This window comes from Rhamphochromis longiceps, linkage group LG22, assembly GCF_057381845.1.
Source record: "Rhamphochromis longiceps isolate RC_006_pf linkage group LG22, R_longiceps_female_GT1.1, whole genome shotgun sequence".
In the NCBI taxonomy this organism is placed as follows: Eukaryota; Metazoa; Chordata; class Actinopteri; order Cichliformes; family Cichlidae; genus Rhamphochromis; species Rhamphochromis longiceps.
Window position 1 is genome coordinate 8,334,034 of NC_140577.1, and position 27,067 is coordinate 8,361,100.

The following is a 27,067-nucleotide window of genomic DNA, read 5'->3' on the forward strand; positions in this document are numbered from 1 at the left end:
AAAAAAAAACAACTACTTCATCATTCAAATCTTCATCCTCGTGACCGTTCTAGATGAAACATGAAGGTATGAGAGGAAGACAGAAGGGGAATATACGACAACCTCCTACGTGAAATATTTATAACTTACTGACAGGAACAGTATGAAACTTCTGAGAAAAAAGTGACAGCTTATGACAATAAATTTTTCGTTACCTAAATTTTTCACTCTCTCTGTGGACGCTCATTATGTTCATGTCTGGCTCCACATTTCTCTTCTTGGACTCTACTAGAGATGCTTTGCATGATTCACAGTTCAAAATAATCATCAATCATCTCCAACTGGGCCTCCCCTCAGCTCATCCTCTGTCTGAAACAACACTTGTTACCTTTAAAATAACTTTCTTCTGATTGGTTGCCCCTCAAAAGAGTTGTGGGTGGGGCCACTGTGCTCACAGCCCGAGCTGTGTGCTACTGACATCATAAAGATCCAAAAGTAAGAAAGACTGTCTGAAACGAAGCCTTAGCTTTTGCCTCGAGGGGATTGCTTCTACATATAGTTAATTAATTATTCAACTTTGGATATGTTCAGTAGGAGCATTCGTCACTGTAAAGATACAGGTATGAGAGAAATGAAGGGAAGCATAAATGGTCTACTTTCATTCTAAAAACAAAATGAAATCTGAGAGTTAATAAATGTAAACAGCATTCTGAAAGCTTCAAGATAATCTGGTACAGATGCAAGGTGTAGAGTTATGGGAAGTGCACACACACACACACACACACACAGACTGGTGTGTGGTATTATGATTCAAACATAAGATTTATAAACAATATGGCAAAGAAACCTCCCTATAAACAGAAAAGAGAAGAAAAACAGCTCGTCATACAGGAAGTTCTCAGTGAAAAGAATATCTTTACGTAAGCAGCGCTGACAAACTTTAAAAATAGTTAACGTGACTAACACTAAAATCTGCGCGTTTGTCTGTTTTCTCAACCCCACTCTGTCTCCTCACTTCGGGAAGCTCTCCAGAAGGGAAGCCTTTCCAGTCATTGTCAATCCACAGGAGATGAACATGTTTTTTAGATCTCCCTCAACGTCTCTGTCTGTTTCTCCCCGTCTGCTTTTGCCTTCGCTCTCTCTGACTCACGCACATCATTTTTCACATCATCACAGAGATAGAAAATTTGAATTGAGCAATTTGTTCTCGGTGCCCAGCTACCTACTGCCAGGAAACTTCTCAAGAGCTAAAAAAAAAAAAAAAGAGAGAGAAAGAGCTTTGAAAAGTTGAATGCGTGGGATGCCTTTGTTTGAAAAGACTGTACCGGATAATAGATAACCACAGAATGTAATTGATAACCACAGAATGTTCTAGAGTTATAGGGCAACATCTGCGCAAAGCCTGCACCGATCCAATGAAAAACTTCGCCAGCAGTTTCTCTCCAGCTCCCCTCCCACCAAATTTCAGCGAGCACAATTTGGTTTCTAACTCTCTGGCCCACTGTGCTGGATGATATCCAATATTATCTAAGTTAAACAACTCAGCCTAAAACCACCTCGACCATATAAACCCAGCACCCCTCCCCAGCTCTCACAACGCCCAAGCTCCACCGGCCTTGGCACCGTCCCAGCCTCTCAGAAGTCGTACAATTCACATTTTGTTAGCAACGGTCTACACAAATCATTACTTTCTCAGAGCAGACATAACACAGAGCAGTCAATGACACAGCGGTGGTGTGCTGCAAAGAGTCATGGCAGCCGAGGGGGATCAAACAATATACAATACAGTTATTTGTCATGTTGTGTTTAGAAAGAGATTCAAACAGCTCCTTGTGTGTCTTAATTGAGGCTGGGTGGAGTAAAACTCTGGTGCCCAGAGTGAAACAGCGGGGTGGCATGTGCCCAAGCCCTCATAACGTACAGTAAATATAAACATATGCTCTACCCAAGTCCATGTGGCACACTGAAAGAGTTCCCTTGTCCTCTGACTGACGACTGAGACCTCTTCCTTACCACCCTGAAAACATTTGGATTTTGGAAGCTGCTTGCAAACTGAGGCCAGCTCAAATCTGATAAATGGCAGCAGATACTGACATCCAGCCCTCAAGAACACCACTTAAAGCTACAGCAGCGCCTGCCACTACACAACGTCACCCGTTTCATAGAGAAATCAATCTCTGGAGTTTCTCAAAAAAAGCTGTCTTTTTCTTTCTTTTTTAAGAAATCATACCCTATAATTTATGAAAACATCATCTCATCTGTTTATGTGACTGTAATTGATTTGTTTATGAAAAATAGCCATTGTTCTCAAAAGTGTCCGAAGCAGCCAAACCGCTGAACAGCCATTGTTCTGTTAATCTAATGAAAGTGAAGTGCGCCGACCATGCGCACCACCAAAGCAAAGGAACCCTCCCTCCAAACCAAACCACTGCTCAAAAGATAGCACAGCTAACAGAGCGTGCAAGTTAAAACAAACTCATTCACCCCAAGGTACATTACTGTCATTACGCTACTGTCATCTCGCTCACAGCTCTCATTAGTTTAAAGAAGGAGGGCTGTCTGCAGTTTTCTACCGGTAATTTTAGAAACCATCTCACAGCAACGCAGCGCGGTCAAGTTCAATTTTCAGCTCGTCTTACTTGCTGCTCTGACCAAGAACGATTAGACAAAATTGTTTGGGTGTTCCCGTCAGACGAGGAAAGCTCGGCTTTTCTACCTGCTCGGAGCTCCAACTCGTCGGCTCACAGAAAGAGCGACGGGTGAGGAAGATGGTTCAAGGAAAACATAGCTGTAGGTTTGATGGATCAGGGAAATTGTTATTCGCAGCGATGCTGATTGCAGCCGACCAGGCAGCTCTCCAGAATACCAGGCCAGATGTGAAAGTGCTCTTTTCATTTGGGGTTTTTCCTCTGAAAGGATTTCCTCCAGGATCTCTCGCTATTATCAATCATTGAAGGGAAACACTGTGCAGAACCACACTTGATTAAAAATACTCCAGCAAATAAAAGGAGGGACCCGGTGAAAGTAATCAACGGTGTGCATTATTTTCAGATAACTGTAGTTGTGAAACAGTCCAGTTGTTATCGTTTCAAATGGACGCTTTCTGAACTATACAGTTATCATCAAATTTGGGGGGGAAATGTCAGCATCCAGGTGACGCAGCAGGCCTCGCTAAAATTTAATACTGTAGACAGAAAAAACCCCAAGAAGATCCTTTTTTAGCTTCATTAGTCAACACCATTTACTAAATGAGGACCATGTGATGCAGCTGGAAACTAGTAAGTGGGTCTGAGAGGTTTGTTTATCATGTTAGTCATATAGTCCAAGCATGATTAAAACAGATTAAAAAAAACAGTTGGGAGAATGAAATCAAACCAGCTTCTTAAACCAAAACAAAAACAGCAACAACAAAAACAAGACTACAACAAAACTTAGAACTTGGTCATAAAGGGGCGTAACTCTCCACATCGCTGGATCCCAAGCAACAGCAGTTCTCATTCAAATTCAAATACTCAACCCTAGCATGCTATTGGAGAACTTATGTTTAACTTTAATAACTTTTTTCTATTTTCTTTTTCATTGTTCAGATGCAATAGGGTAGCACATATGGTCCCTTGGCCAATAAAGGGTTAAGAGGAAGAAATGTTCAGCAAGCTCATCGAGGGCGTATCTCCAATGACTGGTTGGGATTAAACATGAAGGTTTAAGAGAGAGAGAGAAAGATCCTGGCTGGTTATGAGGTTATGAGGTAAGGTTATGAAACATCTTATAACTTAACAACAAACTTGTCACATTTTGTAACCTTATATTGGACCTGCGATGCTCACTTCTAGCTCCATTTTCTTTGAGTCGCAGCTCGGAATAATCCTTGTTTATCTTTAGCTGGGCTTCGGCGCAGAGCCTCAGATCATCGCCCTTAAAGATAGCTTTCTTTTTAAGGGTATCCAGTCTTCTGATTAGCAGCCCTTCATAAACAGAAGTTTTGAGCACAGGCGGGTGGAGCTTCTGACAAAACCACATTAGAGATATCCGCTCTCTTTGACATCATCCAGAGCCAAGAGTAGAAAAATCTGTCTGAGCCTAAGCTTTTAGAGCGGCCTGAAACCCAAAGCCTTGTTTCACAGGGATTATTAGTACATACGCTGACTCCAATATGTCTACGTTTGCCCACGTTTAACATAAGCATCCACACTACAACAGCATAAACGGAACATAATGTGTCTACTTTTATCGGTGCATATCTATTTTTTAAATAACCAAGGTACAGTTTATACTCCTGCTGACAACAAATGAAGTCTTCCAGTACTAATCAACACAAAGAGGTGACTAGAGGACAGCAGGGCCTAATTTCCCACATGGAGTGGCTGCGACTTATCACAGAAAGCATCTCCTGGGCAGTAATTTTGCAAATGAAAGCAAGGTGAGATCGAGTTAGGTTTAGATTACAGGCTGATGTCTGCAGCACCAAAGCCATACAGTAATCTCTTATGACTGATTGGCTGTAGTCACGAGTGGCAGCTGAACCGATGTTATCTTGGCCATTTCTGCTAAAGGCGGGACATGCAGGCAAGATAAAGCAAAGCCAGTTTGTGTTTTCAGACTGTGTGTTAAAGAGCAGGTGACAGAGTGTGCAGGTCTCTATGGGAAAACAGGGATTTCCTTCGTGAGTCACGGGCAGCAACAAAAACAAACTCAAAAACATGAAACTGCACATGCACAAAAAACACGAGGTCTCAAGGTCACCCTCTCTTGTCACGTTCGCACTCCAGAAGGTTTTCATTATTTACCGCAAGAGGGGAAAAAAATCCATCGGACATTAAAACAAAAACCAAAACAAATTGATTTTTTTTTAGCAAGTTGGCATCTCAAGGCAGGGTCACTCATCCCGGCTATAATTGCAGGGGAAACTCTGACTAAAACACACACACACACACACAGACGTATTCACTTGCAAGTACAGGACGGATGCAAAAACACAACTCTCAGGAATATTTGCATCTGTCAGCGTCCGCATGTTCTGTTACCGCAGCTTTGTGAGAGCGCTTTATTGGAAGATTTGCAGGAAAATTGTCCATCGGTAAAAATAAATGCTTAAGCCCTTTATGGCAACAAAATCCACCACTCCGGATTTATGAGTTTGATTGTTAAATGGTTTCTCAGAGCTCCGCTTTGGCACGAGTAAAAAAACAATAAAAGTCTATAACTTTTCCAGAGCGTACATGTTCTACATGAAGATTTCAAAACAGAGATGAGTTGTATATTTTTTTTAAATATGCAGATTTGAGCCTTTAGTCCTTGGCCTTATTAGTTAGTATCTTATTATATCAGTGATGCCGTTTCACCCCAGAGAGTAATGATGTCTCTACTAGTCTACTGTTTCTATTTATCTGTGTGTTTATACAGGGAGCAGCTGTAAAGAAGAACCAGTTTGATCCACAGGGAGATCGCAGCTCATAGAGTTAATGAACTGAGAGCTGGTGGCAAAGAAGCAGCTTGGATAAAGAGGTGGACGGATGGAGGGAAGTGGAGGGGGGGCAGTGTTGTGGAAGCCTGGCTCAAGGGTGTTTCCATGGTAGGATTGCCCAGGAATCTGATGCTGGTGCCAGACGCAGGGAAACCCTCATCAAAAACAAGGGAGCACACCCATAAGCATCAGTCCACGAGGGCCTAAAGACGGCTAGATTCAAAGCTCAAGGAGAACCAGAGCAGCTAAAGACCCAAACATGTTGGACGTTTCTGTTTTGTTTCCTTTGTAAATGAACCAGATGAATGTATTTACAATGAGCTCAGAGTTTGGGTCAAACAGAAACACACAATTCAGTCAGATCTGCTTCAGCCAAATTGTTATTAATTTATATTCAGCAACATGGTTCTGTTCTGGAACCTCTCCACCCTTTCGAGAGGATACGTGGAAAGCATAAGGCGTGGTCACTGCATCTTCCTGCTCTTTCATACATGGAAAACAGGAGGCAGCAGAAACAGCAGCAAACCAGCCATTCAAAGCAGAGCAAGCATCAGAGATGACACATGCATTTAATGAGTCAGAGACAGCATGGAAAGGAAGAGCTGGGCTGGGGATGGGTTGCCAAGTTGCTTATAGATGTCCAGCAACTGACGGCAGGTTAAAGCAGATAAAATAGTCCACTCTGAAGCTTATCTTAAATATCAGTTCAATATCAACTGGACGATCAGCTACTGTGGAGCGGCTCTGAGAGCAGCTCATCTGGCGAGTTTACAGCTGAGGCAGATTTCACGGCTTGTTCGAACTAATGCTTTGCTCAATTTAGGATCAAAAATATGTGGTTTGCCAAGCAGGACACACTGATTGGATGAAACGCCAGGAGGCAGAGCTAAAAAGGTTACATTTATAAAGATAATTGGTATTGATGAAAAGGTTTGGTAGTAGACAGTAGTTTGACAGCACTTTCACACTTGTGTCTGAAGCTTTCAACCACATTTCATATCTACCTGCAATGTGGTTTATCTAAATATTCAACAAGCTATATATTTTTTAAATAATTTAATACACTATGGCTATACATTTGAAATGTGAGATAAAGGAAGAAAGTTTGTTAGATTAAAATTCAGCCAGTATCACTTTACACAAAGGAAGATTTCCATCTACATTATTGTGGTATTATTGTATTTGGGGACATCCATCTTTTCCATGTGAATATATGGAAAGCATAAGGCAGGGGTGAAAGCTCGGTACACAACAGAACAGACATCAGCGATAACAAGGATGACGCTCATTCAGTCAGGCACAGCACTGAAACGAAGAGGTGGGTTGTGAAGCAGCTTGCAGAGGCAGAATCAACTAGAAGCAGGGTAAATCAGCTTAAAGAAAATGTGCCTACAAAATGTTCAAAGACTGTCAACTGATAGCTCTGCTGTGGGCTAGCACTGAGATCAGCTGTTATCAGCTCATACTCCAGGACTGCAGGCAAAGCCTTGTTTTGTAACCTGCCTTAAGTGAGTAAGTAATGCTATACTCACTTTATGCATCACTTTAATGCTAAATTTAAAAAACAGAATGGACCTTTCTATTAAATTCAAGTCAAATTTACAGTCCCCGGTTTGTTTTGCAGCATGTTTCACAAATGAAAAATACGTAATGTACAGAGTCAATATCAGATTTAAAAACAGGAGGACTTAATGTAAACTTTAAATTTCAAGTTTATCAAGCGCTCTTCTTCCTGTCTTTCTTATCTTTCTCCATCTCTGAGTGAAGTTTGCTCTCTTTCCCTTCTCTCCCTGTGAAATACAGGAGCTGGACCTTTAGCTAGCAACACACTGTGTGACAACTGCACGTAAATTCAGTTCTGGTTTTAACAATGAGCCAGTGAAGAGAAGCTAATATGAGAAACATGAACTTTATCCTCTTAGTACCCTAACTGCAGGGTTTTAATCAACTGAAGGCTTTTCGGGGAAATTTTATGTTAGCCTGATAATAATGAATTACAATAGTTCAGTCTAGGGATAGAAAAATGCACCATTTTTTTTTCAGCATGACAGGATGGCAGAGGATGTTTCTGTTTTAGTAAAGCTGTCCTAAATATTAGTTTAATGTCTGCATAGAAACATATATCCTGGTGAAAAATGAGTCCTAGGTTCTTTACAACAGTAGGACACAATTTTTATGAGGTTGTTTGGGGTTATTACAAACCTTTATGTCTTCAAGACATGCACAAACTAATTTTTGTTATCAGGTCTCATTAATAAATATAGATCGGTATCATCTGCATAACAATGAAAATGCATCCACTGTTGTTTTTAACTACACTATATGGAGGAAGCGTGTATAACATGAAAAGTATAGGTGTCAGGACAATTCCTATGAGACTCCAAGGCTAACATCAGTTTATTACAAAGTGGATATTGCATATTTTTCATTTCTGTTCAACCCAGAGTTTCATGTCGTGCTCCAAAAAGTGGTTCTGGTGTCAGCTCTAATTCATCACATGACATTAGTTCTGCCTCTGATCTGCCCTTTTCACCTCATGAGATCAGAGTTAAACAAAGAGTTTGCGCAGAGAGGAAAAAGATTCTTCTTCCGAGTGTTAATAAACAATCTCACTACTCCATCGTACAGTGCTGGAGGCGGGCTGCCTGTGTGCCCGTGCAGCCTTGAATTCCTTCTTCCACAGGTGGAACAATGAAAAGGCTTCCTTTCTTTTTCTTTTTTTTGAATGAGTCACCGTCGTGATAGGATCACACGTGTTTACATTGCTCAGCCTTGGCCCAAACTGTACCTCACGTTGCTTTGCTAAAGCTAATCAAGGAAATTGCTGTTTGTAAACGTTGTCGTATCAACATCTGGGAGCAGTCCCCGCTCCCTCCTAACCAAAACGGCTTAACGTAAGAAAAAGAGAAACAAATACTGATGCAAGGCGCACACACACACACACACACACACACACACACACACACAAAAGTGTCCACACCACGTGCACAGCCACCCACCTACATGCGCACGCACACACATACGCAACACATGCTGCATTTGTGATCCATTCCTCTGCTGAACAGGCAATGGAAACTTCTGCAAAAGTAAATCTGCTGGGTTAAAAATACAGCGCATTAATGTGCACCACATGTGGCACTCTGGCAGAATGGAGGATATTTTGACGGCGGGGGGAGGAGAGGAGCTGGGAGGGGAGGAGCAGTCCTGGGGTTTCTCCAACAGCAGAGAAAGGGAGACACACACTCACACACACACGGGCACACATACACACACTGCTGCACTGAGATGAAACAGCGCAAACTCCCAAATCTCCTCCGGCTTTACCTTGAGCCTTTTCCACGAACACCACCTTGGAGTCGTGCTGGAAGTTGTGTCCATCGAGGAGCATCCTCTCCCCTCCAGGGGCGGGACACGTCTCCAGGCTCTGCTTATCCACCAGCGGCAGCTCTTGGGCTGATCTCTGAGCTGTGGGAGGGAAAAAACAAACCGGGCCTCATCGCTCAGCTAATACACACCCACTCCCCATGCAGACCTGAGCATCCAGACCGAGGCTGAATCACTACCTAGACAGCTTTCACAGAGCTGTAAACCTCAACTTCTCCATGTTAAAATTAAGATCCCTGTTTGGCAGTAAGCATAGAGAGGCTTCATGTTGTGTTTATTTGTGTTTCCCTTAAATTATAGAGGATGTTTCCTCTCAAATATTTCCTCTCCTGATCCTCCTTATGCCTCACTCTTAACTTTTGGCCTGTCTTTCTCATTCCTTGTTTGCCTTCATTTTTTTCTCCCCCCTCCAAAACGTTCTATCACACGCCACAAAATACTCGCAAACCTTGTTCTGTCTTCAGCTAGATGTAAAGCTGATGTCTTAGCCAAGTTTAGCCCATGTAATTTCATTCTGATTGACCTGGATAAATAAACAGAGGCTGAATATTCGCCTCACATGAGAATCATCTTTTTGTAATTTGATGCTGCTGTTTTCTGATTTTGATAAAACTCTAATTCCCTGTCTTTGGAAACAATCAATCTCTCCCACATCTCTCTGCTGCTCTTCGCCTGTGTGTCATTTTCAGCCTCGCTCACACACCAGGCGAATTTTGGTCAAAAACAATTGCTTTGTGGCAGTCATTCAAAAACTAACAATGGTCTATTTCAAGGGGTTGAGCTCATGGTTTAACTACTGTCTTTCATTTACCTCATAAGACTTAATCTGTGTGGCAGCCCTTGGTGCCAGAACCACATGAAGTGGCTGATCTGCCTGAATTTAGCCCGGTCCAGTGAAAGGTCAACTCCAGTGCAGTGCAGTCAATGGGGTTTATCGAGCCAGGCTTAAAAAGCTTTTACAGGGTTAATACTATTACATTAAAGTGTAGTTCACTATCACATGAACCGCATTCAGTGGCTCTCGTTACATGGCTGCATCTTTTCCTTTTATCTTTATCAGGGAATCTACAGCTTTTCTCTTCTTTCATAATTTTGACTCAGTCCAACATTGCTCATTAATATTCTCTGATCTGGTCGAGAAACGGATAACGAAATTTGATTTGCAAAGAAAAAACGGACATTTTCAGATTTGAGAAGCTTACGTCAATTTGGTTAATCAATTAAGGATTAATCAGTTCTCATCGTTTCTGATTAATCTACTGCCCAGTCCTTCGGTCTTGTGATCTTTTTGAATCGAGCGGCATCCACTTACAACCACCAGTCACATGGACTTTTGTTGTCTTTCTAATCTCACTCCATTTGATTTGAGGAATTATTAAAAGTCTAAAACTGGAACACGATACAGTATTTCACAAAAACAAGCCTGTCTGCATCCCCATCAGCAGCTGTGTGAGTGTCTGTCTATCCAATAAATGTTGAGATATTCGTCTGGTACAAAGCACCCATTCACACGGAAGAGTTGTCTCACACTGATTAAGTTAAATATAGTGGATACTTCTGACCCTTTAGAGGGGTGTGACAGCCATTTAGGCAGCACAAGGCTCAGTGGTCAGCACTGCGCCTTGTGGTAAAAGGGTGCTAGGCTGTATGAGTTCCCTATGATTTCTCCTGCCATCACAAACTTGTTAGGTGAATTTGCCTATCAAAGGAACTTAAACAAATAACTGGTCTAATTGTTAACGCTATATTTATCACATAATCCAGATAATTTTTCAAGAAATTAAAAAAAAATCACTGATTTTGCATCTTTTAAATCATAATTCTACTTGTAGTGCTTTTATTTTGAAGGACAAGCTTGTTTAGATGTCTTGTTGCACTGCAGGTATGTGAGGAGATTCTTACACCATACCTGTGAGCCAGCAGCCAGTCACAGTTAGAAGGAAATCTCTGGAGACTGTAGTCTATTTTCTTTATTTACTTTATTTTGTTAGAATTCGGTGCTCAGTTGGAATAAAGTCTTCAAATGAACCGGTATTAACAAAATGACTTTTTAGAAAATTACAACTGGAAATGATGCATCATGGTGGATGCTCATTGCTTGTAATACTTAGAGTCTGTTAAATGCACAGAATGAGTTTCCCTGCTGGGATCAGTGACACCATCTTACGCTTCTACCCGTGTGCACGCTAATGGAGCCCTTTAAACGACTGTAGAAGGCTGATGAGTTCAAGTTTGGCATTTTCAAAGCAGGACAAATATGAGTGGATGTACTTACAGCACTCGATGGGGTTTGATGCCACCTGCAAAGACACCGTTCTCCCCGTGGCTTGGTTGATGTGAACCCTGAACACCATCCGCACACGCGTGTTCTTGCGTCCGATGTCGGTCTCCCCCTTCCTCAGCTCTATGTCCGAGTTACGCAGCTTCAAGATTCCCGCGCAGTCGATTCTGTGTTTGCAAAGACACAAGACAAAGAGTCTGCTGGGTCCGTTTATGACATATATAATCTCACACTTAATCAGGATTTATGTAGCAAAGACTTTCACTCTGGACTTCATCACTGTAGCCCCGAAGAAGGCTGTCAACAGAAGATTAACATCCCCACTCCCAGCAGAGCTTTTACGCCTCAGTGGACCTGCTCTGGGGTAAAACTGAAGCTCTAAAGAAAAAAACGCCTGGAAGCATTCAATTTTTCATGAATCTGTTTGATTCACATGAGCCGGCTCCTTAAATATTGTTGCCCCTGCACAAATCTCACCACCAGGAATTGGCTATAAGATGTATTTTGAGGAGTCAAAGTCTTAATCGGACACTTAATAAGCCCCTTCTTCACTGAACTCCTCTAACTTTTTCATACTTCAGTACCTCAGGCCTTTCCAAACGGTTTCTGGCTTTTCCATCGCTCTGCTACTTGATGCTGCATTCCTCAAAGCCTACTTAATGTCAACTTTTACACACACTCGGACACTCCCTTACATTCTTCTGGGCAGACACCAGGGTCTGCTTTACTGGTGAAGTAATCAGGTGTTGATGCTAAGGACCCCAGCTGTTCTGCTCTCTGCCTACACAAACAGACTGACTGCAAAAAATCACATACTGAGGGATCTCGTCAGTGAGTTTTGGGGTTTTTTCATTTTTTTTAGAAGACGAGGACAAAAAAAAGACACTTTTATTTCTTTTAAGGCACTAATTTATGAAGAGTTAATTGAATTCATACCAACTCGACTCTTGTGGCTTCATTAGCCGCAAAAAACAAATCTGCGTTGGTGTTGCTTAACAATTTAATTTAAAACTTTTCCTCCTAAATCATCATGATTAACTATTCCAGGGATATAATAACGCCTGTATCCTATACCGCATTATGAAACATATATACGTCACACTGGACTGGAGCACATGTCAAATCCACCACAAAACCCTTCGTGTACTCTGTCAGTACTGTGAAGAAACCCCGAGGTGAAGTCGTTGTATAAGTGGAGCTTATGTGTTACATCCATTAAAAAGCAGGGGAAGTGCTGATGGTAGCAGGATGTTACTACCTGCAGCACAGACAGAGACCCCGGGTCCCCTGTTAGCAGCCCGAAGACTTCCCAGTAATCTGATCTCTGAAGCTCATAAAATGGGAAAAGCCACCCATCTGTGTGCGGAGAGTAACACTTCAAGAGCAAAACTAAAGCCCTAAAGGAGACATGCAAGCTCAAAGACATGCACAGATAAATCAAAAGCAGCAATCTAACATGCTTTGATGAGGCTTTAGAAGCTCGAGAGGAGTGAAATTCCCCTCTCACCAGATCAGACTGATGCCTCTGTTGAAATAAATTCCCTTGATTTTAGTATCCCTTTAATATGATAACAGTGAAGATACATTTTTACAGCTACCACAGCAGCTGGTGTTTACTGGCTGCACTAAACTCCATCATAGCAAGAATTATTATTTCAAGTCTTTTGGACTCGTTGTGTACTTGCTGTGAAATCTAGGTCATTCATTTAAGATTTAAATGTTAAAATATTCAAGTCGAATGTTGACTTGAAAGCAAAATCAAACAAGTCAAAGGACTTGATTGCGAGAGCTTTGAGGGAACATTGACGAAATTGTCCACTCTTAACTTGCAGCTTGCTCGTGGACAATTAAAAGATTTGACTTGGACTTGTTTCAGCTGACTCAATGCATGGCATGACTTTTCTTGATGGACTTGAAGGAAATTTCTCAAGGGACAGCAGATTTCACTTGGATTTCCTGTCAGTGACCGAACGTGACATGGGCTTGTACAAAATGTGCTTTCTTGGTTAATGACTTGAGACTGGCATTGCCATTGTCTCAAATTACTCTTTAAAAGGTTTCACTGGCAATCAGATTCATCCCAGTTTAAAACCAGTGCTTCATTCCAGTGCACGCCAGTTCTTAAACAATTTGAGACTGGATGTCCAAGTCAAGTCTTGAGCTGTTTTTTTAGTCTGGCGATACTCACATGGCCCGCATGTTGTTCTCTGGTAGCAGTGGGATCTCCAGAACCTTGGTGTTGTTATGCATGGCCTCGTGGCTCGGGGTGGACACCGTCTTGCCTGTGATCCGGTGGACCTGGTAGAAGGCGTGTGGCCTCAGCAGCCTGTCATCAGCTGTGCCGATGAACAGCTGCAAAGTCAGGGGTTCGCTCTCCATGTACCCGTGAAGCTAAGAGACAAAGAAACGACGGACATGTGCGGTCAAGCTTACAAACTGTCAGAACGTAACGCAGGTCTTTCAGAGGTCAGGCTTTCCAACAAAGTAGCCTTTTAGGACCGTGTAATCATCACCCTTTTCATCTTTAATTTACTACCAACAGCCTGTGCCCACTTCCTCTACGAGTTCATGTCAGGTCTGCCAAGATGTTGATCCAACAGTGGCTCAATCTCATGGGGCCAAAGAGCGGTAAAATACACCTACAGTCTGCAGCTTTGTGATTTGTGAGCACCATGCTTGCCTTGTGACATGACTGAGGCAGTGTTTTGGAAAAGTCAAGGTCGAGCCGTTTAGACCCAAACAGGGACAATCAGGGTCAAGTTAACTGCTTGCTACAGTTGGTGGGCTCGTCCCAGAGCATCTAAAGTAATCCCAGACCTTCATAGGTGTTGCCTGACAAGAGGCCTCCTGCCAGGATGACCTCAACCTCCCAGACTGCAGAGTGCAGTCTGGGAGTGCAGTGCTGAAATTTGAGAACAGCGGCTACTATTGACACTCTGTCAGAGAGTTATGTATGTTATCCATACAATGCAGCAGAAGAATTACAGCAGAATATTTAACATTAGTTTTATGTTTACATCTAAGTAAATATGAGTGAGGCTCGACATTTTACACCACTGTCAATTTAAACTGAGGAAACTAAACAGAGAAAAGCAACATTTTTTTTATTTTTAAACCATGATTAATATGTTTCAGCAAACATCAACATGTGGATTAATATAAAAATGAACTTTCTTTTTTTTTTTTAAGTGCTCTTTTTTTCCAATCTGTAATTTTTTAGGCTCTTAAATTTCCTCCATCTTTAACCAAAACATCCCAGCTGGACTTGCTCCTGTTTGGCTAAACAGTCTTAAAGTTTTTCCATCTTTTAAATTACATTAAGCAATTCTGCTTCACTTGAAATGCCTCCAGTAATCAGGTTTGAATTAGTGTCGGCCATTCAGGGTCAAGTATTGGGACGTTTTTTTCCTCTCTCTATAGGCTATTAGTATTCAAATGTATTCAAAAATACAGTTTAACTAAGTAGTTGCATTGCATTGCATGCTATCACGCAGAACAGCACTTTATCTTGACTGATTAAGAGCTTCTAAGAGTCAAACTGGTCTGAGTCTGCAAGCAAAGTGTTATAAAACGAGCACTATACGCACATCGTCATCCACAAACCCGTCAAAGCGTAATAGAGGCCGACACTCAACCCCGACTAATTATAAGGCACTTTGGAAAAGAGTGTCGGCTGAAACAATCAGTGTGGAAATGTTGAAATGAAGACCGCACTTTTCACTTACATAAGGGGAGCACTCGAGGCGAGCAGCGCCCACAATGAGAGTGAAAGCCTCAGACTGGGGAGGCATAACATGTGATTTGGAGGAGGATCCCTGTCAGGGTTAAGAGCCTGCGAAAGCCCCGTATATTTGTGTAAGGAAATGGGTTGCTGCCTAGCAATGCTGTTTATTCAGGCAGCAGGAAGGAGTGTGATGAAGTGAGGTAGTCTGCTCGCGAGGTTAGTTACTCTCAAACTGTAATTACTTACAGATTACTGATTATCTGCTTTGAATTATTATCAGCAACAAAGTCTAGACAAATAGAAATAATCAAACTTGATAATATCATCTGACTGCTTTCAGCTGTTTTTGGTTTCTTTGCTTCCAAACCTTTACAAAGCATCCATTTAGAAATGCTCGTAATTTATGTCAGCATCATCATCCATCATTTTAAGACACAAGCAGCAATCATGAAATTAAGAAACCTTTCCCTTTTAGTTTTTCTGCTCCGTGATCTGAATCATATGTTTTTACAAAGCAATTCAAGCAGACAACAGTTATGATTTGTTGATGCAATTAAAATCACTGAGATACAGCTTCATGTAAATCCACTGCTCTTTCACTCTGGCAGTTTGACGCTGGCGAAGCAGCCAAGCCTCCCCAGTTCACATTATCACCCACAAGAGGAATGCCGAGACTCCGGCCGGGTGAGGGTGACCAGCGCTTCCTTTCCATTCCTGTGATGCCCCAGCAACTCTAAAATGGTTATAAATGGGAATCCTCCATCTTTATTTTCAAAGAGAGATAACCCAGTATGTCTCAGATGGCATTTGCTAATTACACAGGCCAAGAAAAAGCACATGACGCCAAAATAACAGCATCTAAATCTACAAAAACATACTTCAAAAGAGCATGTTGGGTACTTTTTGGTCAGATCATAAAAGCTTACTTCAGTCAGGGTGAAAAAGAGGACCTCACAGACATGAATACAGAGCATTTCCTCTCCACCAAAGTACAGCTTGAAACCCTGAGCATAAGCTGCGGTGAGGACTGGACGCAGCACTTCAGAGGGGCATTCTTCAGTCTGCTGCTGGTGCAAGGGCGGGTGTGGTTGAGGCAGGCAGCAGTGATGGCATTGAAAAAGAACAGAAAACAGCCAGCTTAACTGTGCTGATGCTAGGGGTGGAGAAAACGTGTACCACACTGAACAGGACCTTCCAGAATAAACTCTGTAAAGTCTGGGCAGGTTTTGAGTCAGAAAAGCGACGGGACGAGCCGCAGAGGCTTCGTCAGCCAGCGTCCGCGGCAGAGGCTGCGCGCACCGTGTAATCAGGAAGTCGCAGAGATGGAGCTGCCTTGTCTGAGGCTCCCTCCAATATCTCCATCACAGCCTGCCAGAAACGTGTGTGGTTTAGCTTGCTGCCGCCTCCGCAGGACGCAGGGCGCGATGATGTCAGCCGTACAGAGAGGAACTTTCCTAAACAAAGGGAAGTCTGTGTGGTTGGGGTGGTAGCTGGCAGAAAAAGTTGGGGGGGAGGTTTAAAGAGAACACACACTCTATTTCAGTTGAGGTGAACCCAGACCCCTGTCATTAAATCATTAGCACCTTCTCATGGTGAGCCTCGCACAGATGTGCGGCTGTAGTTGCGACACTATGGCTAATACAACGTGTTTTGCTTTCCAGATTTTTCTATTCCAACGCTGCATACAAATGTAATATTTCTGTCCAACAAACAGAGGACTTCCATTCAAACACTATTACTTTTAACCTTTTAGTAAGATCACTCCAGGAAAAAAGACGTCACTACATCCTATTTTTAATACCAACTGTGACGAATGCTGTTTGCAATTAGTTACACGAAATCAATCACAGGCAAACTTTTTCAACTACAAAATTAGCAACAGGAAAAAAACAAAACATCCTAAAATTGAGTATTTGTATATTGTTTCCTGGTGCTCCTCCATCCTCACCATCACTAGCCACAGCTAGCTCCTCCTCATCCGTGACGCACTCAAAGGTCGAGAGTTTTAACTTGTGTTGACAGACTTTTTGTCACTATTGCGCAGTTTGCGCACTCAACAAAAATGCCAAATTCTCTCTCAGATAAATACACAGTTGTATAAGCTCTTTGTTAAATAGATTTAAGGGCTCTTTGACTAGAATGCTGCTGGTTCTTTCCCTTTCATGATACAAAATAAAACTTTATATCACATAGTTATCAATATCCAGTCCAGCTTATTTTATTATCACTTATTTTAATGCACTTAAGTCCAAATGTGTTGAGAGTAAACATGTTGCATGGATATGAAATCAAACAGCAACCTCAGCAGCAGAAAAACTGCAGTTCTTCTAATGGCCACTTGAGGCTGATGAGTTAATAGCCACTGGATTAAATGGGCAAGTTTGGAGACGGGATTTTTTATAACCAGTTTAAATTGTATTCATGTTGCGTGTTAGTAAAGGCTGCTTTGAGTAATCGGCGCCGTATCATATTGTTCAGTATTTGGTTGGATTAAAACAGACAAAGGAGTCAGAGTCAGTTTGTGAGGGAAGGAAACCTTCATGCCACAGTTTGCATCTAATTCTATCCCAGTGAAATGCAGATACACCTTGCTAACCAAGGTAGTAGTTAGCACTCCCTGACAACTAATCTAAACATGGGCATGTCTTCATCACAACAAAACAAACAAAAAACAAGAAAGCAATGCCCCATATACCAACGTCAGGGCTTCAAAACAGCAGTTCACAAACTGGCTACATTAAAATCACTCTTTAGCAATGTAAGAATTCCCTGATGCCCGAAGAAACATGCAAAACTGCTTAGTCTAAAAAAATATTTTATCAAAAGCGAAGGAAAAACACAAGAGTGTCTAGTAAATTCGTTGACTTTTTGTAACGTGTTAAGAAAAAGCCAGAAGGTGTTAATAAAACCAACAGAACTCCCTACACTCGCTTTGTCTAACGCCTCTCTGCAGACCCTTTATTTATTCAAACACTGAGGTCAGCGGTGTGGCATAATGGTTGGGGGGACCAGATGGGTTTATAACCAAAACATCTGCAGATGTCCACATTTTTTCTTCTTGGACTCAACCACCACAGCTACTGTGGTTAAAGCTCATGACTAAGCTCTTACTGGCCATGCTACATTAGTTCGTAACTGTCTGCGTTGCACTTGAAAACGCAATGGAAAAATCTGAGTCACCCTCGTCTGGACAGGAACTGACTGCCTGAGTGGACTGGTCTGTCTAATAGCATACCTATGGTATTCCATTCAGAAATGTTACATCTTTAAATAACATAAGAGGCAGGTCATGAAACACATGTCGCTCTAATCTTTTTTAACACATGAGGTAAAAGACAAGAGGAGGGAGGTGTTGAGGTGAGAAGTGACGAGGTAAGGAGCCGGAGTAAAAATGAGCCTAATGGTCGAACCATGTGTTGCTCCGATTACCGCAGGAAACCGAAGCTTTGTTCCCAGTCAGTGGATGATAAATGTGAATCTCTTTGTTTTTCAAGTCACTTTCTTTTGAAATTCTAGATTGCGTTGCATATTAAAATGCTCATATGATACAAAGGAAAAACATTATTCTTCACATAAAGTCACTGTAAGTCAAAATACAAATAAGAAGCACTGGTTCTAGCAGACCTGAATGACTGGGTGTCCTCCCGCCAGAGCCTTCACTGCTCCCCTGCTGCCCTCTGTCTCGTAATGGGCTCGGTGGTGGGACTTGGGCTGCACTTCGATCTGCAGGCTGTACGGCCCGGAGCTGGATGGCAGCTGCCAGTCGAGAGCTGGCAAAGATGGGCTGTAGTGGCAAAAAAAAAAATACATGTTCAACATGTCACCTTAACAAGAGGAGGGCTTATTTTAGATGGGCTTATCAAGGTAGAATGTGCAGAATGTGGACACTGCGATACGCCAGAGCATGTGATAAAGCCAGTAGCTTAAAGATACTTAAACACACTAATCCTTACTCAAAATTCACTCCGGTTCCAGACATAGTGAAAGAATAACGGTCTTTGAACAACACATCTGATCAAATGCCAGAAATACTAAAAGAATTTTACATTTAAATGCATTTTTTCATGCTTGAGTAAACCACCATCCTTACCTGACATACTGCTTTGGCTTTGACCAGGAATATGGGTGTTGTGGTACATCCAGAAACCCACCGCAGTAGCCCTCCTTCTTCAGGGACATGCGATTTGCTGGGTGCTCATCCTGACACAGCTTCCTAGGGCTCAGCTCCTCACCTCTAGGCTCCACCTTCAGGTTGATGGTGGTGCTGGGCTCCAGGCTGGTTTTTCGGGCCTTCATGGGGATTCCCTCTCCGAGGTCAGTCATTCCATCTGTGGTCAAGGCATTGATGGCTGCCAGGATGGCTGAGTTGGTGTACTGGTTGGTGTTTGGCAGCCAGGTCTCCTCTGTGACACTGAGGCGAGGAGATGTCTGTGGGGACAGACCTGGGGAGTGGTTGGGTGAATAAGGGAAGTGCTTTTGTGGCGCTCCGCTGCCATTTAAGCTGTACTTCCTCTTTGCACCACAGGGGGAATTGGGCCTGGAGCCACGCTGTCCCATCCAGCTGTCGTCCGTTATACTCGTGCGAGGGGACGTGGAGGGGGAGTGACGAGGAGAGCCACCGGAGGCGCAGCCGTCGCTGGGGAGGGTGAGGGTGGAGCCCTTGGGGGACACAGAGGGAGACTGCCAGGGGGAGTTCTGGGGTGAGTTGTCGTAATTGTAGGAGAAGCTTGACTCATAGGAGGATGCATCGGACAGGTTGCTACGTGATGAGACGCTGCTGGCCGGACTCAGGCAGCTGGGGTCACGGTAGCCATCTGCACTAGGGATGGTCAGTGTCACTATGGAGTTGACTCTCTTAGCAACAGGAAGGCTGCTTTCCTCCACCTCATCCTCAGGAAACTGACCGTAAGCTGTGATCTCGATACGAGGGCTCTCCAAGGTCGGGGCTCCGTTTGGGCGGATGCTTGTGGATGAAAAGTATCCGGCCGCTCTCATGTCATCCTGGGAGTCATAACTGTGAGGCTCGCTGACAGAGACAGATATGGCAGGGCTGGACTGCAGGCTGTGGTACTGGGAGGGAAGACAAGGGTTGCCCAATGGGAGAGAGAGACTGACGTTTGGCGTGTAGCCATATGCATCTGGAAAGCAAACAGATTGAGTTTGTTACCATGATAATCAAACACACATTCACTGGCTGCACTCACTGTGAGGGAGACCGATGCCAAAGTTAAGTCTTATGAGAGCTGTTGCAGAGGCGTTGGCTGTAATGGCAAAAGAACAGCTTGCCTACTGGATCTGGCCTTGACCATTTCCTGAGGCAGAAGGTTTGCAAGTTGAAAAGGTATCGCCTCATCTGAAAAGGATCTCAAAACACGCCAGTCAGGCCAGTGATACAAACTCTTTCTGAATGGCCCAAATTGTACAAAGCAAATTGGGTGGGAAATCCGAATAAAGGAGCCAAAAATAACTCCAGTCTAAAAATAACCAAAAGCAAAACCAGGTAATTTTTTTCCACTCCACATTTGCCAGATTTATACCACTTAATGCACACGGTGCCCATAAACTGTAACATTATGAAAACACACTGATGCTTTTGTTGGCCCGTTTCATGTTGTAGCAGCCATCGAAAATAAACACAGGAGGGACATGACTCGTTTATTTGCATGCCGTAAAGGTGCACGCTGTACCAAGCCAGGAGAAGCTTGTGGTGTTGTGCCAGTGCTCCCGCTGGGACACATGAAACTCTGCCCATCTGTGGTGATGGCTGAGGTCACAATTAGGTGCAGAGGGCGGGGGGGTTGACATGGGAAAGGCAGTTGTGGTTATATGGTGCATGAAGCCGGCTGAGTGTGACCACAGCATGCAGGGCACATTGATACGCATGGAGACGGCGGCTGCAGACAGACATATGCAGTCACCGCAGCTCCTGTCTGCTGTAAATTAGAGAGAATTAGGGGCCCAGCCATAAAGACTATGACATCAATGCAGCACCATATGACTCCTTGTAATAAAAGAAAATTATGCCTACATTTAAAATCCTGCTTGTGGTGAGTGATACAGTAGCACTGAAGTGTGTGTTTTCTAAAATTAGCTGACATCCTGACAGTTTGCCTTGAGGGGAGGGGGGCTAGCTGCACCATCAAACGACTCTGCTCAATACTGTCCTCTGAAGCACTAGCACACTGTTACCCACAATGCCCTGTCAGTCCTCAGCGACTAACATTATTGGGCGCACTTTTTAGTCATGAGAGATTCACAGCAACAGAACCACGCCCACCTCGTCCAAATCAGCAGGGAGGGGCACTCACTAAATAGCTACACCGCTGCTTTAATACTGTAATTAACTACAATATACTGAGATAGTGTAGATAAGACCCACGGTTCAACGACACATCCCAGTTTAATGTGTTGCATGCGGGTGTAAAGTGTCAGGCACTGACAAGAAGCTAAAAAAAAATGCCACGTTAATAGCCGCACCTCGCTGTGATTAAAAATAAATAAATAAAATATAAACTAAACACTCTGATGGGGAAGCCTAGACAAAAAGTCAAACTCACCCTCTTCAGCAGATTTCATTTTCCCCTTTGAGCAGAGCAACTTCTGAGATCAAACTCTGAGTACAGCTGCAGGCGGATACGATTCCTTATCCATATAGTGGAGCGGATAAATTCCCCCAGCTGTTGCTCAGGATCCTCTCTCGCTGTTTCACCACGATCAGAAATCACGATGGTTCTCTATTCTTTCAGATACAGGAGGGGGGGAAATGCATTCAAAGTGGGGGGAAGAAAAATAAGCGACGAAATGTTAAAACACGTGGAATAAGGTCATGACTAGGATGCAGACGTTTGCGCTAAGAAAGGCTATCTTCGTCGCTGTGCTGAGATATCTGACTCTTTGTTGGGGGATCCTGCCTCTGTTGGGTCTCCGTGACGCACTGCTTCGGCGCACAGAGAACTTGTGCGCTTTTAAAGCTGGGGATCACCTCAGCACCGACGCGCCGCCCTTCCTTCGCTCTGACGCATCTGCGCGTCCGACCACCGCACGGGTCCAGCGGAGATCCTCTCTCTCACTGGGGGTTTCCAGAGGCAAAAGAGGCCAATTAGAGAAGCTGGCAGAGAACCTCGAAAGATCCGAGAGAGTAAAACAAGCCACGCCAAACTGCCGAGCTCCGAGTGATTGGAATGAAACATCCAATGCAAAAGCTAATCCTGCACAATGTGAGCCAGGGCGAGCATCCTGTTGAATATAAACAGTGGAATAACTTGAGTTGGAATGACACAGCACAGCACAACACGCTATGAAATGTTAAGGTAACAGATCTTAAAAGAAAACGTGCAACTCAAACTGTGCCCTCGTCATCTATTACTGACTAAATGAGCATAAACAGCGTTAATCTGCAGTTTCCACCCACTTTATCTGCTGAATCTGTTCCTCTTGGCGTCACTTGCAAAGGAGTGATCAGCGCGCTGCTGTAAGACACTGCACATGGAAATCAAGATTTATGTGCAGTCTAATCCTCACGAGCATTTTACATTAAACTGCTGCCATTTTCACCCTGAAAGAGCCATTCATCATCTGGTTAGCGTAGGATGTTAAGTTAAAGACTGCCTGCTTGTGGAATTTCAGATGGGGCTGCAGAAGCAGCAGAGCAGGTGTGCTGGTACATGCAAGAACATATAGTGACCACCTTGTGCACTTTCATGACCAACATATAAAGCATGAGAAATCCTTGAGATCTTGTTTAGGCCTCTCGTGGGTTTTTGAAGTTATTGCAAAGGCAAATAATTGTTTTTCCATTTCCCCCTCCCTGACAGAATGCAGGTCTGTGGGGCACAAACACATATAATTATGTGTTTGCATAGGACTTGCATATCAGAATCAGAATCAGAATCAGAATACTTTATTCATCCCGAGGGAAATTAGGGGTTACAGCAGGCAGCACGCTAATGGCGCATGCGCACTCACAAAGGAACCTTCTGACCAACTTTACACAAACATCACATTGGGGAGACATGTCAGAAAGGTAGGCTGATAGGAAAAACAACGAAAATACACTACATGAGGTAAGAGGAGCACTATATAAAAATCAAGTGCTATACCCAGTCATTTGACACGCTGAACTGAGAATGTTCATAGAGTTTTCCACAGGCCGCTCCGTGGTCGGTGTAGACTTATTCGGCTTCCCTATCCTCAGCACTCGCAGGCTGGGTTGTTGCTATCTTTGGAAGGTCTGGACCTTCCAGTAGCTGGCAGCAGGCCCGAGGTTTCTGTGACGACAACAGTCACATGAGGCTCTCTAACGGTCTGTCTATCCCTGGAGGTGGGAAGCTACTTTACAGAATCATATCAGCAGGCCCTGTTTGGTGTGATACTGGTGGTGTCAGGCTAAGGCCACTCTCAGTTTGGACGTGTTATGGTGCACCTTTATTTAAAGGTCACTCTTTTATCTTTTCATTTTAACTCGAGTGTCTGAAGCATTATCTTTCCAGGAACACTTTACCCATCTCTCAGGTAATCCTGGAGTGTGCTTTGCTGAAAGATTTCTCACCGTGACGATGAGTAACACATCTAATATGTTGGTATGTAGAAAAGGGGGCTTTTGCAGAATGCTTTTTGCATTCAAGACATTGTTATATCAGACTGATTCTACCCTTTAGTCCTGTGTGCAAGAGCAAAACTGCAGCTCAACCAAGCTACATTCCACCATTTTTAAAAGTTTGTTCACAAATATACTGTATTAACATAAATAAGGCAACTGGTTTCAAAATTTGGGAGACAAAGCATTTTAAATTCACAGTTAGATATGGTAACTGATGCCAGTAGCAACTCTAGTATCAGATAACTTTGTTTGATATTTGCTTTTTGCTTTTTCTGACTGCAAAGATGAAAAAATTAAATATTGCCATCCTGCAGACTCTCCTCAGAGTGGAAACCTTTTTAAAAAAAATAAAAAATAGAGATTTCACCAAAGCATTGTCTGAACATTTACCTCCCAGATTTCATGGCAATAGTCATGACATTTCACTCAAAACTACAAAGGAGGTTTTAGGCTGTTCTAAAGCATAGTTTCCTGTCAGACAAGGTAACACAAACTTGCTACCTTTACTGTACATGAACTGTTTGTACTAACATACATACACAGCCGAGTGTCTAAAGGCCTGCTCTAAGCCAGGAAAAACTCTGATATAGTAATCGCATGGCAGTACTGCGGGAAATGTGAGAGGACCAACAGAGTCAACAGGTTTCATCTTGTGAGAAACATGAGCATTTGATAGAAATCCATTTGACAACTGTTTAGATATGTCGGTCTGAGCTGACTAACACCAGTGGGAGTAAAAAGCCTCAATTTCACCAGAGAGAAATATTTAGAATAAAAATAGGCCAATTAATATGTTCTCACTTAGTTTGCATATAGTTAGCAGCCCATTTCCTAAATTAAATGCAGAAGGTGCAAACTCCACTACTTCTGTGTGCGTGTTCCGCACCCATTAGTTTATCTGTGTCAAGGTGCAAACTACATCATGCACAATTTTCCTCACAGTACGACTCCTTCCCTGCACTTTGTGGGACTTTGTGCGACTGGCTGTTAGAGAAACAGTTTTAGAAATCAGCTCTTAATCCACATTTATCTCCATTATGCAACATCATGGCATGCATGCCCCCACATCCAAAGCAATATTCCCTCCTCACCCACTGGGATCTCATTTTGGCCGAGCTTTCTCTCCTCACCAGAATATCTGCGGGAGTGACGGCACTTGTGAAACCCTAGCCGTCTGTTTCATCATGGGGACGTGGCTCGGTGGCTCTCCAGTCATTTAAAGAGCCCCACTCGTTTCTTTGACCTCATGGAAAGCTCTTGTGGGGCTGTGTGTGTGTGTGTGTGTGTGGGGGGGGGGGGGGGGGGGGGGGGGCACACACACACACACACACACACACAGGGGCCCTAACTGGGGCAAAAAAAGGGGGCCGGGTTGCCACTCCACAACTATGTGTAACTGAAACATGTGCTGCAGTAAACACTTCCACCACTCCGCAGTTAATAAATAGCTCTGCTGCTGATTGACTCGTGGACTCTTCTACGTCAGCGAGGTGCTGGGGCTCGTAGTTTTTCCAGCGATGCCTGTTGTTGGTTTGTGGACCAGCCTTAGTAACAGGCCACTAAAGACCGGATGGGTCCAAAGCCACAACTGAAAAAAGAATACAGCAGATAATGAGAAACAACGCCAACATCCTGCCCTGATAATGTAGGCAGAGCATGGCAAACAGAAGAACTGCTTTGATATCAGCAATGCTACTTGTCACTATTGATGCAAAGTGACACAACATATGTTGACCGGATGGACTCATAGAGCTGTTTTAGCTCTATGGGATGGCTCCGAATTAAGCTTCAAATATGTTAAGACACCATCAAAGTCCACATCAGATCTTGGTATTTGAAACATTGGTAAAAAAACAGGTCTCAAACACAGATCTGATTCTAAATAAAACCTTTGCTCGCAAGTTTGTTTGGTTTTTTATTATGACAAGGCATTTGTTTCCTCTGAAGCCCTTTTCAAGTTCTCTGATTTAAGGTGGAGCTTCCTTTCTGGCATGTGGACAACATTTCATATTTAAGGTGGGTATCTGATGAATTCATGCATTTCTGCAGCCATTGGCAAGGCTTAGAGTATTTTTGTGATATGCAGACATCCAACATTTTTTTTTTTTTTTACTATGAGTTAGTTTAGTGTAGTAGCGAAGGCCTTACTGGTAAAGCAGAACCAAGCAGAACCAAGCAGGAACCCCCCCCCAGGCTAAAAAAACAACATAGAGGTGCCTGTGAGTGCAGTTCCTCAAATGGCCACTTGAGGCTAGCTCCAGCAGGGTCAGTCCCAATAGACTCCCATGTTAAAAACCTGCTAAAGTCATGTCATGAAAGATGAAGTTATTAGGAATCTAGCCACATTATTATTCTTATTCTTCTTCTTCTTCTTCTTATTATTATTATTACAGAGTTATTACAGTCTTGTAATTTGTAATTAGTCTTCATTTTGACTTAAAAAAATCGGTTTAATTTCTGTTAATTCCCAGAGTGGATTTCTTGTTTCTTGTTTAATTTGAGTTTTTAGTGTTTGAAAATGTTTAGTTTTAGTTTATTTTTTATTAGTTTCATGTCTTTTTCGCCCCTCCCTGAGCCTGGTTCTGCTGGAGGTTTCTTCCTGTTAAAAGGGAGTTTTTCCTTCCCACTGTTGCCAAAGTGCTTGTTTATAGGGAGTCATATAATTGTTGGGGTTTTCTCTGTTTTCTTTGCATTATTGTAGGGTCTTTACCTTGAGGCAATTGTTGTTGTGATTCCAGTTGTGAAAATCAGTACAGGTCTTACTGGTCTAAATAAATACATCTATCAAACTCTCATGAAGCAATTTTTGATGAAAATATTTTAACTAACAAACACTAAAATTAAGGATATTTCCTAATTTCAATTAGTTTTTATTTTCTTCAAAAGTCTAGCTTTTATTTTTACTTTTTAACATGTTTTTTTTTTCACATTTAGTTTTTCGTTTAAGTTATCTATAATAACTGTGGTGTCAACATATGGCCAGATTGCTAACGCAGACCAAACTGGGTTTTGGCGTAAAAAAGAGCACTTTAGGTGTTTACGAAGAGAGCGCAGCAGTAAGATTATGCGTAAGAGGAGGGAACTCAGAGTAACTGAACCTGTTGCATATGTATTTCTGGGAGTTGATGCATCACTGCTTCCAACACGCAATCTACTGTTAATTACATCAATATTTAACGCCGGGAAAAAAGCACGTCTTATTTTTTACGCTTGATGTTGAAATGAACTTGAACTCTAAACTGCGTGTAGAAAACAGCACAACTTTTGTAAATGACCCATAAAACTAACCACACCTATTAACACTATTTGTGGATTGCCCTTATTACCTACTCAGACAATTCAAATCACCAATTTAGACCTGCTGACTTTACCTTTAGTAGCTTTTTTTTAATGTTATCACTGATCAATGATATGTCAGGATGTGTGCGAAACTGCACTAACAAACTGTCGATGGATGCATAACTCAGGATCCACCCATCAACCATCCACCCACACAACCAAACATGGTTACTTCAGGCTAAAAACAAACTAACAAAAACATCATACCAACAGCCAAAATCTTACAATCCAGGAGGTCAAAAACCAGTGGGTCATGTCACGGTGTCTGTGTCCATCATCTATCTAAGGTCTACGGGT

General features: G+C 42.8%; 1 protein-coding gene across 1 annotated transcript in view; it reads right to left on the bottom strand.

Moving 5' to 3' along the window:
* Positions 1–24,709, bottom strand: part of nfatc1 (nuclear factor of activated T cells 1) — a 52,480-nt gene extending 27,771 nt beyond the window's left edge. Inside the window, exons 1-6 of the mRNA XM_085395920.1 lie at positions 21,390–24,709; positions 18,923–19,970; positions 18,457–18,616; positions 13,297–13,499; positions 11,103–11,275; positions 8,768–8,908 (exon numbers count right to left, since the gene is read on the bottom strand). Of these exons, the coding sequence (XP_085252046.1) occupies positions 8,768–8,908; positions 11,103–11,275; positions 13,297–13,499; positions 18,457–18,616; positions 18,923–19,970; positions 21,390–21,408 (1,744 nt within the window). The 5' untranslated portion in view covers positions 21,409–24,709. The remainder of the gene's footprint in view (positions 1–8,767; positions 8,909–11,102; positions 11,276–13,296; positions 13,500–18,456; positions 18,617–18,922; positions 19,971–21,389) is intronic.
* Positions 24,710–27,067: the final 2,358 nt, after the last annotated feature.